The sequence below is a fragment of the Ranitomeya imitator genome, chromosome 8, assembly GCF_032444005.1.
Source record: "Ranitomeya imitator isolate aRanImi1 chromosome 8, aRanImi1.pri, whole genome shotgun sequence".
Classification (NCBI taxonomy): Eukaryota; Metazoa; Chordata; class Amphibia; order Anura; family Dendrobatidae; genus Ranitomeya; species Ranitomeya imitator.
In genome coordinates this window covers 200413119-200425354 of record NC_091289.1, presented here as the reverse complement: position 1 = coordinate 200425354, position 12236 = coordinate 200413119, and the positions used below count along the sequence as shown (strand labels likewise).

Here is a 12236-nt window from a genome sequence, read left to right as displayed (position 1 = left end):
AGATGCAGGTGTAGGTGCGGTTTTGGTGTGTTTTTTTTATTGCAAATTTGGTGCTTTTTTTTCTTTTGGTGCGGGTTTTTTCCTCTTTGTAAACGCTAATGTCCTTGACTTTTCTGCAGCAAATAATGATACCTGCGTTTTTGCACCAGCCATCCAAGTCCATGGGTGAAAAACGCTGAAAGAAGTGTCACGCTCTATGTCTAAAAAACGCAGCAGAGCACAAAATCCTGATCACACAGAAAACAGTGTGCAGATTTCTGAAGTCTCATAGGCTCTGCTGGTTCTGTAAAAAGCAGCTGAAAATTAGCATAAAAAACGCCCTGTGTGAACTTACCCTAAGACTTCACCTGAAATAAATAGTAAAATCTCAGGTGCATCACTTCAGCAGAAATATGTTTTATCATGTGCTACAACATGCATAACAAGACAGGAAAAAAGAGACCACTGCATAAACATGTGCACCCCTGTTATATGCCGAAGAAAAATATAGACTTTATTATAACAAAGACACATGAACAAATGTAAACGTGCGATGAGCCCACCCTCCCGCATGTGTGGTATCAGGATGATAATCCCCTGCATTTGTTCATGTGTCTTTGTGATAAAGTCTATATTCTCTTTGGCATATAGCAGGGGTGCACAGATTTATGCATTGGTCTCTTTTTTCCTGTCTTCACCTGAAATCGAGGACAACCGAATTTGTGGCGCAAAGAAAGAACTGCAGCACTGACTACTGAAACACTGTGCCGGCCCCTCCTCTGTGAGCACTGGGTGCGAGTGGTTCCAGACGGCGGGCAGGCTCCGGCGCGATATGCCCGATCATGCACTAGAGACCACCTCCCCATGTGCGGGGCTGAAATCTGGGGCCATGAGCAGTGACGTCCCGACGCCGTGCACCGAGCCTGGCTGCATTAGTCTCCGGCTGCAGACGATCACTGGCGCCTTCACAATCTGAATAAAAACATTCGGTCATTAAATGGGGGCACAGGTCAGACCCCTCAATCTAAGAGCTGGTGTAATAAATGACGTCAATGCTCCTATCGCCCCCCCCCCCCCGAGCACGGGATTTTACGTGTTTTGTCTCCCGCCAGCCACCGTACTCCCTTCTGGCGGCGTCGCTGTTGCTATGTATGACGTCACATCCTTTTTCTCGCGAGATTTACAGGCTAACAAAGTTTCCCGAGAGCCTTTGCGTTTCCTCTTTCCTGCCAGCGCCTGAGAATGGGTATGTCATGGCTGCTCCGCCGTCTGTGCGGGTCTGCCCCGCAATCCGCCTCCATCTGCCCGCGCCGAGTCTCGTGACCCCCGGTTCTTGCCAGGAGATGTCGGTTATCGTCTGAGGTCACTAATCCGGGTCTTATCTGGGAGATATTTAGCTGCTGAGTGTGGACCCCGGGTGGTGATGTATACGGGACCCAGGCCCGACATAGACGCCGCCATACTGCAGTGTAGCCGCACTCGTGGCCACCACTCCCTCCGCGTGCTGCGCCCCCCACCCGAGCGGATGGTACAGTCCGTGCATGCGCCCTGGTATTAGCGGAACCCCTGTGCTCTACAGTAAGTGGTCCCTGCGCCCTCTGACCCTGGGCAGTGTCCTGCGCCCCCTGTTATTTGCAGGACCCCTGTACTCTACAGTAAGCGGTCCCTGCGCCCTCTGACCCCGGGCAGTGTCCTGCACCCCCTGTTATTTGCAGGACCCCTGTACTATACAGTAAGCAGCCCCTGGTGTGGTCCCTGCGCCCTCTGACCCCGGGCAGTGTCCTGCGCCCCCTGTTATTTGCAGGACCCCTGTACTCTACAGTAAGCAGCCCCTGGTGTGGTCCCTGCGCCCTCTGACCCTGGGCAGTGTCCTGCGCCCCCTGTTATTTGCAGGACCCCTGTACTATACAGTAAGCAGCCCCTGGTGTGGTCCCTGCGCCCTCTGACCCCGGGCAGTGTCCTGCGCCCCCTGTTATTTGCAGGACCCCTGTACTCTACAGTAAGCAGCCCCTGGTGTGGTCCCTGCGCCCTCTGACCCTGGGCAGTGTCCTGCGCCCCCTGTTATTTGCAGGACCCCTGTACTCTACAGTAAGCAGCCCCTGGCGTAGTCACTGCGCCCTCTGACCCCAGGCAGTGTCCTGCACCCCCTGTTATTTGCAGGACCCCTGTACTCTACAGTAAGCAGCCCCTGGCGTAGTCACTGCGCCCTCTGACCCCAGGCAGTGTCCTGCACCCCCTGTTATTTGCAGGACCCCTGTACTCTACAGTAAGCAGCCCCTGGCGTGGTTCCTGCGCCCTCTGACCCCGGACAGTGTCCTGCTCCCCCTGTTATTTGCAGGACCCCTGTACTCTACAGTAAGCAGCCCCTGGCGTGGTCACTGCGCCCTCTGACCCCAGGCAGTGTCCTGCACCCCCTGTTATTTGCAGGACCCCTGTACTCTACAGTAAGCAGCCCCTGGCGTGGTTCCTGCGCCCTCTGACCCCGGACAGTGTCCTGCTCCCCCTGTTATTTGCAGGACCCCTGTACTCTACAGTAAGCAGCCCCTGGCGTGGTCCCTGCGCCCTAACTTGGCTCCTGTGCCCCCTGTTGTTAGTTCCCCTGTATCGTAGCGGCCGGTGCCTGGCATTATCTGGGCATTATTCTAGCTCCCGTTCCCCTGTATCTTATAGCGGCTGGTGCCTAATATTGTCCTTGTTCCCTGGAGGCTGCAGATTTTCCCCTGGAATGGGTGTGCACGGCTCTTGTGCTGCAGACCTGGTGCCAGGCTCTGGGCAGAGTGCATGTGATGACCTTTTCATGCTGCGAATTTCTGAACTTGCAATGTGGAAAACTCCCTTGGAGAGCTGAGCACTCTGCCCATCCTGCCACTGAATGTTGGGGGTCACTTATTTTGCTCTCATTGTAACTGTTTTATCCCACAGGTATCTCAAGGGACAACTGGCACAAGCGCCGCAAGACTGGAGGCAAAAGGAAGCCCTACCACAAGAAGAGGAAGTATGAGCTGGGCCGCCCAGCTGCCAACACAAAGGTTCGAGATCGGCATCTATTAGTGGGATTATCTGGGACTGTAATAACGGGGGGGACGTTTTCTCACCAATGGCTACGCGAGATGTCGGCTCCATTAGTGGCAGCACTGCTCTGCCCTCGCACATCTGTGGGTGGGGGTCCATAGATCAGCAGCGCGTGTGATGAAATGTTACCCTTAGGGCGGCAGTGGTGGTCGTTTTGGCCTCCGTTTATGCTGCCGGCCGATGAAAGGATCGTCATAGTTACTCTGACGCGTTGCTCTAATTGTAATGAAGGTTTCAGCATTTTATGTTTTTAACTGAGGACGTAGTTTTCTTGCTGCAGATTGGTCCTCGTCGTATTCACACTGTGAGAGTCCGCGGCGGGAACAAGAAATACCGCGCCCTGAGGCTGGACGCTGGCAACTTCTCCTGGGGTTCTGAATGTAAGTGATGCCCTGAACGTTGCTGTGCAGATCAGTGCTGTAAGCCAGGGAAGATGGGGTAGATGACAGGTGGTACGTGTGATGAAAACTGAGACCTTATGTGAAGGCCTTACGGTCATTCTGACTTGTGGGCCTCACCATGATAGGATCTGTCATAGTGCTGACCGTGCCATGACTTTCTGCTCAGTGCTCGTGAACGCATCTGTTCTCATGTTAACGTAATGTTTCTTTCCTGTAAGGTTGCACTCGCAAAACCAGGATCATAGACGTTGTCTACAATGCCTCCAACAATGAGCTGGTCAGAACCAAGACCCTGGTGAAAAACTGCATTATTCTGATAGACAGCACCCCCTACAGACAGTGGTATGAAGCGCACTACGCCACACCGCTTGGACGCAAGAAGGGAGCCAAGCTGGTAAGTCTTATGCTGCTCCGCCATAATCTCACCTTCCCCGTGTCTTCCAGTGATGATAATTTTGTCCAGTTCTGCTACTGAATGGAAAGAGATGATTCCTATATATCTGAGGAAGACAAAAATCTGCCTACGTGCAGAGCTGATCCTCCTGGCGATTGGCGATTTTCTGGGGGCGCTCGTTCCAGAGACCTGCTGCAGTAGGACAGAGGGAAACCTGTGATAGTGACCACCGCTCCAATCATGTGACACGTCTGATCAGAATCTGCTCAGGCTGCAGGCTCTGCCACCTGCTGACTTTATACCCCTAAAGGTACCATTAAACTAAACGACTTACCAACGATCACGACCAGCGATATGACCTGGCCGTGATTGTTGGTAAGTCGTTGTGTGGTCGCTGGGGAGCTGTCACACAGACAGCTCTCTCCAGCGACCAACGATCAGGGGAACGACTTCGGCATAGTTGAAACTGTCTTCAACGATGCCCGGGTAACCAGGGTAAACATCGGGTTACTAAGTGCAGGGCCGTGCTTAGTAACCCGATATTTACCCTGGTTACCATTGTAAAAGTAAAAAAATAAAAAAACACTACATACTTACATTCTGATGTCTGTCACGTCCCCCGCCGTCAGCTTCTCTGCACTGTCAGCGCCGGCCGTAAAGCAGAGCACAGCGGTGACGCCACCGGTGTGCTCTGCTTTACGGCCGGCGCTGACACAGTGCAGGGAAGCTGAAGGCGGGGGACGTGACAGACATCAGAATGTGAGTATGTAGTGTTTTTTATTTTTTTTGCTTTTACAATGGTAACCAGGGTAAATATCGGGTTACTAAGCACGGCCCTGCACTTAGTAACCCGATGTTTACCCTGGTTACAGGTGAACACATCGCTAGATCGGCGTCACACACGCCGATCTAGCGATGACAGCGGGTGATCGGCAACCAAAAAATGGTCCTGATCATTCCCCACGACCAACGATCTCCCAGCAGGGGCCTGATCGTTGGCCGCTGTCACATATAAAGATATAGTTAGCAGGATCGTTGCTACGTCACAAAAAGCGTGAAGTTGCAACGATATTAACGAAATCGTTGTGTGAAGGTACCTTAAGGTTCAGGCAGCCGGTACTGGACCCTGTGGTGGTCCGCCTGCAAGACGCAGTGACTGCCTGAGCCTCCTGTAGGGCTTTTTAAGTCTATGGATAGTGAAAGGTTCTGACACTTTTTAATCTGAACACAGTAGAGATCTTGAGAATGGTGAGATAGTACTTGTAACATTATATTCTGGAGACCTGCAGATTGCAGACTTCCGTTACCTGAGGGTTCTAGTTGTTTCATGTCAGACAGAAGAGCTCTGCCTGCATCGGGCGCAGCAGTAACAAACCTTCAGCTGTGAGCAGGGAGATCTGTGTTCAGCCTCTAAGATGCAAACGTTTTTCTGTTCAGTGTCAAAAAATCCGATGGTGAAGTATTCCCACCTTAATGGGTTAAGACAATTTCCAGCGTCTGCTCGGTGTAAGGGCTCGCTCACACTGGCGTATAACACGGCCGAGTGCTATGTGATGTTTTTATGATCGCCTCTGCCCAATCTTATTCTGTGAGGCAGTGCAGATTTGCAATTCTTATCTCACGCCAATTCGGCAGCATTCTGGGAGTGACTCCAAAATTAAAATCACATGCCCAACCATACAAATCTATGGGTGCGTGTGACACATGGGGCTGCGCTCGGATGGAATCAGTGTGCCATGCAACATCCGCAGACTCACACAATGGAGAAATTACATTCTCCATCTTCTCCGCACCTGGGCTGCGATTCACTCATGCAGAATCGGATCACAGTAAAGCAACGCTCGGTCAGACAAGTTGGAGCCGAGTGTCATTAGCATCGGCTGATTCTCTCGCTAGAGAACACACATCAGTGTGGCTCCGGCCTTGGTGAGAATCGGGGATTGGTTTTGGACACAACAGCTGTATATAAGTGAGGAAATCCTTCCATGTGGATATTGGGCAGTGAGCCGACACTGGAGTCCATGGCTGGCCCTGTCTGGTGTGCATTATGGGCTCGAATGGTATATTGGGGTAAATGTACCTGTGCAGAGAACCCCGACAGTGTGCGATGGTGTCCCTGGTCATCTTGGGTTTATACTCGCCAGTCCCTCACCTCCACCACTCCTGTTTCAGTGCTGCTCGGTTCCTGCACCATTTTCTTTAAGGACACTTCACTGGCAGCAGCGGTGACAAGGACACTGCAGCTGCCAGTGATTGTCTGCAGCGATCATGTGTCTGGACTTTAGGCGTTGGCATAACCTGATCGAATGGTTTGGAGAACTGAGGCGTTTCTCCTTTTATTACTGATCATTTTGGAAGCTGTTGAGTCAGAAAGGTGTCTGCCTGTCTGTTTGTCTGCCTGTCTGCTGGGGCTTATTAGCTGAACACCGGCCCATCAGGAGCGCTGAGGTCTGTACGTGATCCAGCACTGGTCCTGGTCAGTGAATGTCTCCTCCATCGTGTCTGACGTCGGTCATCTGATAGGAATTCTGATTAACCTAATGGGCCATAGAGTAATGTCTCCCATGGTCTCATGTGGCTTTATGGCCAATTTTCCTTCTACATGGACAGATGGCAGCTTAGATGCCAAGACCCATGTGGCCATTGCCTATCTCGCCACCAACAACATGAACACTTTTCCGTTTTGCGTGCCAGCGCATCTTCTGTTAGACCACGGATGCATTTGGGTCAGACACTGCAGGCACAGAGGAGCATGATGGCGGTGGATAAGGAAGGTTGTGACCATGTTGATCAGGTCGGCTCTGCCCTAAATTAAGTTCACATTTGGAATTACTTTCTTGCTTTTTGCTTTCAGACCCCAGAAGAGGAGGAAATCCTGAACAAGAAAAGATCCAAGAAAACGCTGAAGAAATACGAAGAGCGCAAAAAGACCGCGAAGATTAGTGCTCTGCTGGAGGAGCAGTTCCAGCAGGGAAAACTCCTTGGTGAGTGGTCGGTGACCGGCGGCGTCGCCCCCCAATCTTCTAGTCAGACCTGTCTGCATCAAGAGGGATTCCATATTGTTTGTTGTAGTTCTGAGCGCGACCTCATGGTAACATAATGGGAGCGAATGTTCCCTCCAGTGTCTTCATTAAAGGGGTTGTCCACTACTTGGACAATTCCTGCTCATACCCCTCGCTTGACCCCACCTTATACTTGCTTCTTATACAGGTGCTGCTCCCACGGTGGCTGCACTCGCTCTCCCAGCGGCTCCTGTGCGGCTGTATGATGACACGTAACCCCGGCGCCCGATCAGCGCTGGCGTCAATTTAACCGCCTTTGGATAAATTGAACATTAAGAGGAAATTTGAGATCAGCCCAGACTTCAGGTTCAGTTTGTCCAAAGATGATAAAATTGACGTCAGCGCTGATTGGGCACCAGGGTCACATGTTCTATATCCGCACGGGAGCCCCTGGGAGAGCGAGTGTCACTGCAGGCACGGCGCCAGCATGTGGGGAGGGGGAGTATAGGCTTTATATTTTGGTGGGGCCAAGCGCGCGGTATAAGGAGTTGTTCAAGTAGTTAACAACTTCTAGTGTCTTGGTTTTCTTAAAGGGGTCATCCGTTTTCTCTCTGCAGCTTTATCCCACTTTTCAGCACTTCTGTCCATACAATGTCTGATCTCATTCTCCTCAATCTGCCTCCAATTATATAACATCTTGCATGGGAAAGACTTTCATATTGGAGGCTGCTGGGCGGCCTGGTCACATCTCCTCCATCAACCATTGTATGAACAGATGAGCTAGTGAGTCTTAAGGAAAGCTACAAGAACATCCCTTTAAAGTGAACCTGTCACCCTCCCAGGCATTGGTAACTAAAAGAGCCACTTTGTGCAGCACTAATGCTGCATTCTGACAAGGTGGCTCTTTTAGTTCTTGTTCGTTGCACTGCAGAAATAATCGCTTTTTAAATTTGTCCCTCATATTCAAATCGCCACGAGGGCAGGTCTTTCCCCCCCTAATCCAGACGCAACACATCTGTCATTCTGTGAGACGGGCACCACCTCCTTGGCGTTATTCTATTCTCCAGGCGCCTGCGCTGTCATATTCTGCCTTGGACATGCGCAGTTCGCGCTGCCAGACCACTGCCATCACTTGATGACTTGCTTACTGCGCCTGCGCGCACGTGCGGCCCGAGATCCCGCCCCACGCTCTTATGATTTATTCACACTGCGGGGCGGGATCTCGAGCCGCACAGTAAGCAAGACATCAAGTGTTGTCAGTGGTTGGGCAGCGCGAACTGCGCATGTCCAAGGCAGAATATGACAGCGCAGGCGCCTGGAGAATTGAGTAACGCAGAGGAGGTGGTGCCTGTCTCGCACAATGACGGATGTGGTGCGTCTGGATTAGGGGGGAAAGACCTGCCCCCGTGTCGATTTGAAGGTATGAGGGACAAATTTAAAAAGCGATTATTTCTGCAGTGCAACGAACAAGAACTAAAAGAGCCACCTTGTCAGAATACAGCATTAGTGCTGCACAAGATGGCTCTTTTAGTTACTAACGCTGGGGGGGGTTCAGGTTCCCTTTAAAGGGAGCTATCTCCATCGAATATGATTAGTTATATTTCAGTAGGGGGTCAAGTAAATCTTATTAACCCTGCTGTTCTGTTCGGTCTGGGGAGACCTATTTTGAACTTTGGTATTTTTTGGGGTGTTCAAGATGCGGTTCTGAAACTTGTGGTTGATTGACTTAAATGAGGATGGGTCGGTCGGCCACGGGTTTCAGAGCCGCATCTTGAATATTTTAAAGAATATTGAAGTCGGTCATTTTTGACCAACAGAACAGCAGGGTTAAACCTGGATAAATTCACCTTTGGAAACATAATGACTGAATATAGTCATTATAGCATCCCAAGTACAGGCCATGAGAGCAGCCATCTTGAGACTGGCAGCTTGGCATGCTGTTCTAATGACATGTCCCCGGATTCCAGGCTTGTAGCTAGGCAGCGCCTCCGGTCAGCAGCGGTGTGTCGCTAGGCAGCGCCTCCGGTCAGCAGCGGTGTGTCGCTAGGCAGCGCCTCCGGTCAGCAGCGGTGTGTCGCTAGGCAGCGCCTCCGGTCAGCAGCGGTGTGTCGCTAGGCAGCGCCTCCGGTCAGCAGCGGTGTGTCGCTAGGCAGCGCCTCCGGTCAGCAGCGGTGTGTCGCTAGGCAGCGCCTCCGGTCAGCAGCGGTGTGTCGCTAGGCAGCGCCTCCGGTCAGCAGCGGTGTGTCGCTAGGCAGCGCCTCCGGTCAGCAGCGGTGTGTCGCTAGGCAGCGCCTCCGGTCAGCAGCGGTGTGTCGCTAGGCAGCGCCTCCGGTCAGCAGCGGTGTGTCGCTAGGCAGCGCCTCCGGTCAGCAGCGGTGTGTCGCTAGGCAGCGCCTCCGGTCAGCAGCGGTGTGTCGCTAGGCAGCGCCTCTGGTCAGCAGCGGTGTGTCGCTAGGCAGCGCCTCTGGTCAGCAGCGGTGTGTCGCTAGGCAGCGCCTCTGGTCAGCAGCGGTGTGTCGCTAGGCAGCGCCTCTGGTCAGCAGCGGTGTGTCGCTAGGCAGCGCCTCTGGTCAGCAGCGGTGTGTCGCTAGGCAGCGCCTCTGGTCAGCAGCGGTGTGTCGCTAGGCAGCGCCTCTGGTCAGCAGCGGTGTGTCGCTAGGCAGCGCCTCTGGTCAGCAGCGGTGTGTCGCTAGGCAGCGCCTCTGGTCAGCAGCGGTGTGTCGCTAGGCAGCGCCTCTGGTCAGCAGCGGTGTGTCGCTAGGCAGCGCCTCTGGTCAGCAGCGGTGTGTCGCTAGGCAGCGCCTCTGGTCAGCAGCGGTGTGTCGCTAGGCAGCGCCTCTGGTCAGCAGCGGTGTGTCGCTAGGCAGCGCCTCTGGTCAGCAGCGGTGTGTCGCTAGGCAGCGCCTCTGGTCAGCAGCGGTGTGTCGCTAGGCAGCGCCTCTGGTCAGCAGCGGTGTGTCGCTAGGCAGCGCCTCTGGTCAGCAGCGGTGTGTCGCTAGGCAGCGCCTCTGGTCAGCAGCGGTGTGTCGCTAGGCAGCGCCTCTGGTCAGCAGCGGTGTGTCGCTAGGCAGCGCCTCTGGTCAGCAGCGGTGTGTCGCTAGGCAGCGCCTCTGGTCAGCAGCGGTGTGTCGCTAGGCAGCGCCTCTGGTCAGCAGCGGTGTGTCGCTAGGCAGCGCCTCTGGTCAGCAGCGGTGTGTCGCTAGGCAGCGCCTCTGGTCAGCAGCGGTGTGTCGCTAGGCAGCGCCTCTGGTCAGCAGCGGTGTGTCGCTAGGCAGCGCCTCTGGTCAGCAGCGGTGTGTCGCTAGGCAGCGCCTCTGGTCAGCAGCGGTGTGTCGCTAGGCAGCGCCTCTGGTCAGCAGCGGTGTGTCGCTAGGCAGCGCCTCTGGTCAGCAGCGGTGTGTCGCTAGGCAGCGCCTCTGGTCAGCAGCGGTGTGTCGCTAGGCAGCGCCTCTGGTCAGCAGCGGTGTGTCGCTAGGCAGCGCCTCTGGTCAGCAGCGGTGTGTCGCTAGGCAGCGCCTCTGGTCAGCAGCGGTGTGTCGCTAGGCAGCGCCTCTGGTCAGCAGCGGTGTGTCGCTAGGCAGCGCCTCTGGTCAGCAGCGGTGTGTCGCTAGGCAGCGCCTCTGGTCAGCAGCGGTGTGTCGCTAGGCAGCGCCTCTGGTCAGCAGCGGTGTGTCGCTAGGCAGCGCCTCTGGTCAGCAGCGGTGTGTCGCTAGGCAGCGCCTCTGGTCAGCAGCGGCGTGTCGCTAGGCAGCGCCTCTGGTCAGCAGCGGCGTGTCGCTAGGCAGCGCCTCTGGTCAGCAGCGGCGTGTCGCTAGGCAGCGCCTCTGGTCAGCAGCGGCGTGTCGCTAGGCAGCGCCTCTGGTCAGCAGCGGCGTGTCGCTAGGCAGCGCCTCTGGTCAGCAGCGGCGTGTCGCTAGGCAGCGCCTCTGGTCAGCAGCGGCGGTGTATAACAAAGTTTCTCATTCCACTTCTGCTGAACTTTCATGGGTTCTGTCTGGATCCCCTAAAAACAGGACTGTGATGAAATGAGTTAAAATGAGCTCCATTTGTGTGTTTTTTCTTAACATACAAGACAAGTGAATCCGCTACCTTTCTCTGCCCATCTGATCAAGTGGCTATGTTCAGAGAAAAAACAGACATGGACTTATAGTATACACATTCAGCACATGCACCGCTAAGGCTACTTTCACACTGGCGTTTTTTGCCAGACGTCGCAATGCGTCGTTTATGGCAAAAAACGCATCCTGCAAAGTTGTTTGCAGGATGCGTTTTTGCCCCATAGATTAACATTTGCGACGCTTTGCCACACGTCGCAACCGTCGTGCGACGGTTGTGGCGGACCGCCGGGAGCAAAAAAACGTTAAGTGTAACGTTTCTTGCTCCTGACGGACCGCTTTTTCCGACCGCGCATGCGCGGCCGGAACTCCGCCCCCACCTCCCCGCACCTCACAATGGGGCAGCGGATGCGCCGGAGAAATGCGACGCTAGTGTGAAAATAGCTTAACATAGTATACACATTCACTCACATACTTGGATGATATAGAGAAATTGGTGCAAAATAAGACCATAAAAAAATAATTCAACAAAGTCCTAAATAGAAAGAGGGGCACTTTAAGTACATAACAACCAACGGATTAGCATGTAGAAAGGGGGAAAAGAGGAAGAGATCCACCAGTAAAATTAAAAATATAATTATTCTGAAGAGATTTAAAAAAAAAAAAATTATAAAAAGAAAACACTTGATACAGATAGCGAAGATACTGCAGGGGACACAGGGCTAATAAAGCAGGAACAGGGAATGTTATAAATGTTATAAATTGTAGGAAGAGATTATACAGAGCATCAATCGGAGCAAATGCAAAATGAATCACTTCCAACCTCATGAACTGACCAATGCCCAGATTGTATTATAGGAAAGGTTTAGAGGCAGCCAAGGTCTGACCCTAATCTCCTAGCGAGCAATGGATCTAAAGTGAATGCAGTAATGGCCAATAGGTAAACGTCATCTGTCCATCCACAAGTACATGACTGGTAATTACCTGATGTTGCCTCAGAACCGGAGCCCCAGCGTCCCTCACCCGGACGGGCGTTTCTCCGCCAGCGTCTTCCATGCTGGGTGTTGTAGTCTTGGAACAGATGGAGACTAACAGCCTGGAGATGACGGGTGTAGGGTATAAGCTTCGCAGCGTGTAACCTGCGTCCATTGTCTTCACAGCCTGTATCGCCTCCAGACCCGGCCAGTGCGGCAGAGCTGACGGATATGTACTCGAGGGCAAGGAATTGGAGTTCTACCTGAGGAAGATCAAGGCGAAAAAAGGCAAATAAACGTGTTCCCCAACTGTTCTCTCCATGTAACCGAAAGTGTAATAAACAGACGTTTAGTACAAG

General features: G+C 53.3%; 1 protein-coding gene and 3 non-coding genes across 5 annotated transcripts; all 4 read left to right on the top strand.

Annotated features, from left to right (window-relative positions):
- The first annotated feature begins 1113 nt into the window (after positions 1 to 1113).
- Positions 1114 to 12235, top strand: RPS8 (ribosomal protein S8). 2 transcript variants are annotated; one of them, XM_069735835.1, is made up of 6 exons: positions 1114 to 1225; positions 2902 to 3008; positions 3332 to 3431; positions 3671 to 3846; positions 6701 to 6830; positions 12064 to 12235. In XM_069735835.1, the coding sequence occupies exons 1-6, from the start codon at positions 1222 to 1224 to the stop codon at positions 12171 to 12173; spliced, it is 627 nt and encodes a 208-aa protein (XP_069591936.1). In that variant the 5' UTR covers positions 1114 to 1221; the 3' UTR covers positions 12174 to 12235. The 2 variants fall into 2 exon arrangements, with proteins under 2 accessions (XP_069591936.1, XP_069591934.1); XM_069735833.1 differs by having other exon boundaries at positions 1218 to 1557.
- Positions 2756 to 2834, top strand: LOC138648555 (small nucleolar RNA SNORD55/SNORD39). Its single transcript, XR_011315167.1, has one exon. It is a non-coding gene; the product is annotated as a small nucleolar RNA SNORD55/SNORD39 (small nucleolar RNA).
- Positions 3159 to 3264, top strand: LOC138648500 (small nucleolar RNA SNORD46). The gene has a single exon (XR_011315113.1). It is a non-coding gene; the product is annotated as a small nucleolar RNA SNORD46 (small nucleolar RNA).
- Positions 3890 to 3961, top strand: LOC138648556 (small nucleolar RNA SNORD38). Its single transcript, XR_011315168.1, has one exon. It is a non-coding gene; the product is annotated as a small nucleolar RNA SNORD38 (small nucleolar RNA).
- Position 12236: the final 1 nt, after the last annotated feature.